Here is a 2,500-nt window from a genome sequence, read left to right as displayed (position 1 = left end):
GGGCACTAAGAAAAACCTACATTAGTCCGGCACCTGCTGTGAATACAACTCAGTCTGAGATGGACACCTTGAGTGGACATGAGTTAAATCTGATCAAGACACGAAGGAAGGACATCAGACAAGCAGCTGGTCACCGGCGCATCATGCTGGGTCGCACCAAGCAGTTGGACGCCTCTGCGTTGACTGGCGCTGCCTGCATGTGTGTGTGTGCGTGTGTCTATGTGTGTGTGTGTGTGTGTGTGTGTTCGCCCCCCATTGCACACGCAGGCACCATCCTCTCCAGCTGCGTTGCTGCCTCCCTGCCCCTCCCCCTGCTCCCTCTCAGCAGTGAGGCTGTCTCATTGATTCCTGGTAGCTCAGCAAGCTGCCCTGTTCTGCAGGGTGACATTTACTCTGCCGATCCTGCTGGGCAGCGCGGCACCGCGGCCAGACACACCAGCAGCACTGGGAATAGACAGGGGGGGGGCTAGAAAGAGACAACAGAAGGGCCACCTCAAAGGACCACGCTGGTAAACATTCCAAGCACTCCGAGGGTCAACAAGCCGGGCGCTCGAAGAGCCATGTTCTTTCGATTTCAGTGTCGCCCGCCCCCCCCCCCCCCTCCCCTTCACACACATCATTTCAACATGGAGTGGACTGCTGTTTCATTCATGATGGGTTTGGCTCTTATTATGCTATTCTGTGCGTTGCTGCATCCACAGATGTGACCCCTCTGGCCAGCCAAAGCAGCCTTGGGGAGGCTCTTTGGTGGAAATTGAGGTCATGAGTTGCAACGCATTGTCATGCGACGCGTCCACTCTCCAACACGGCCGCTCGTCTCCCGCGAGAGCTTCGTCTTCTCTGTTTAGGTCTTCAGTGTCCAGGTCATTACTGACGTGTTCGCAATGAACAACAAGGGGCGCACGAATGAGGTAAGACAAGCCTGCCGTCTCGGAAACGGACCGGCGGCGGCGTTGACCGGGAGTCCGGGACATTCCCAGCGTAGCGTCGATGTGCTGCTGGCTGTGGCGCTTAGCTGGCGACAGTGTTGCGGTTTCTCTCATCCGCTGCTGTGCGCGGCGCTATTCATTAAGTGGATTACCATCTGCTGCATATCATGTCATCCTCCCTTTAAATTAGTGTGTTCATTCATCACGTTCGCCGGGACTCCCCGCGACGTGGATTTATGAGTGGGCTTGATGCTTCTGACACTCCCTATCAAACAGTCCCCGGCCTTTAGCGGGGAATTCATTACTGTAGAACACTTTAATTACAGCGGAAAAGGAGGAGGCCTAATTCAGCCTGATGCAGCGGAGTCCACTGACGGGACCCTCTTGGATCTGTCTACTCCTGTAGGGTCTGGAGCGCTGCTATAGCTCTACTGAATGATACTGACAACACAAAAGTCACCGCTTCAGTAGATGTAAGAAAAATTTACTACTGTAGTGTGCTGTGCCTCATCTGTTAAACAGATACCTAATACACTCCATTAAGACTCCTTTGTTTTCCTTTGTGGCAAATCCAAGAAGACATAACCCATATTTCAAGTGAAACAGCATCCTCTCTCTGTCTCTGTCTCCCTCTCTTTCTCTGTTTTTTTCTCTCTCTATGTCTCTCTCTCTCTCTCTCTTTCTCTGTTTTTCTCTCTCTCTATGTCTCTCTCTCTCTCTCTCTTTCTCTGTTTTTCTCTCTATCTCTATGTCTCTCTCTGTCTCTCTCTCTGTCCCTCTCTCTTTCTCTATTTTTCTCTCTCTCTCTCTCTATGTCTCTCTCTGTGTCTCTCTCTCACCTGAGTTGGGGACGATCAGGTGTCCCCCCAGGGAGTTGAAGGAGCCCACGGCGGTGCAGGAGGGGTCGCGCGTGCGTGCCAGTGTTTGAGTACGCAGGCTGGCCGATGCCGTCGTCTCGCTGTTGTCCAGCAGCGAGTGCGTGACCTTGGGCGAGAGCTTGGAGGCGTAGTCGGCCAGCTCGTCCTGCGGCGTCACCAGCGTGGACGAGTTATACACCTTGATCTTCAGGTTGGGCAGCGGGTCGAGCAGCGGCGAATTGGTCATGGGGATCTTGTCGGAGACGTCGTGCAGGGCGTAGACGGGGCCACGGTACATGGCAGCTGCGTTGGTCAGGTCCGGCGGAGCGGTCAGCAGGTCGGCTGTTGACACAGAAATTGGTTTTATTGGATTTGGAAGCATGTGGTGATTGTGCTGTGCTGAGTCCAAAACATACGCCGGAAACAAGTACCGTAGTTCTATGCACGTGTGTGTGAGTGTGTGTGTTTGTGTGTGTGCGTGCAGTGCATGCGTGCGTGTACTGTATTATGCGAACACTGTAATTCATGCCGTTCACAGGTCTTCACTCATTTGCATGGCTGGTTAGCAGACTGCTGCAGATGGATCAGTCCATCAGGTGAGCACACAGATTAGCAAGCCCAGCTGAGGTGTTGAGCACATCTCTATTACCTGGCACTATCCTCCTCCCTACACTGCATCTCTGAGATGGCTGCAAAATATGGAACGCTAACAGT

General features: G+C 53.3%; 1 protein-coding gene across 2 annotated transcripts in view; it reads right to left on the bottom strand.

Annotated features, from left to right (window-relative positions):
* Nucleotides 1-2,500, bottom strand: part of unc5ca (unc-5 netrin receptor Ca) — a 136,837-nt gene that overhangs the window by 11,880 nt on the left and 122,457 nt on the right. For both annotated transcript variants that reach the window (XM_076270001.1, XM_076270002.1), the window contains one exon: nucleotides 1,769-2,128. In XM_076270001.1, coding sequence (XP_076126116.1) covers nucleotides 1,769-2,128 — 360 coding nt within the window. The remainder of the gene's footprint in view (nucleotides 1-1,768; nucleotides 2,129-2,500) is intronic.

The sequence above is a fragment of the Alosa pseudoharengus genome, unplaced genomic scaffold (assembly GCF_046254945.1).
Source record: "Alosa pseudoharengus isolate Yale_2024_CS ecotype anadromous, Long Island Sound unplaced genomic scaffold, YU_APseudo_1.1 YU_APseudo_1.1_scf_6, whole genome shotgun sequence".
NCBI lineage: Eukaryota > Metazoa > Chordata > Actinopteri > Clupeiformes > Clupeidae > Alosa > Alosa pseudoharengus.
Note: the sequence above shows the minus strand (reverse complement) of the source record. Positions and strands in the feature narration are given on the sequence as shown.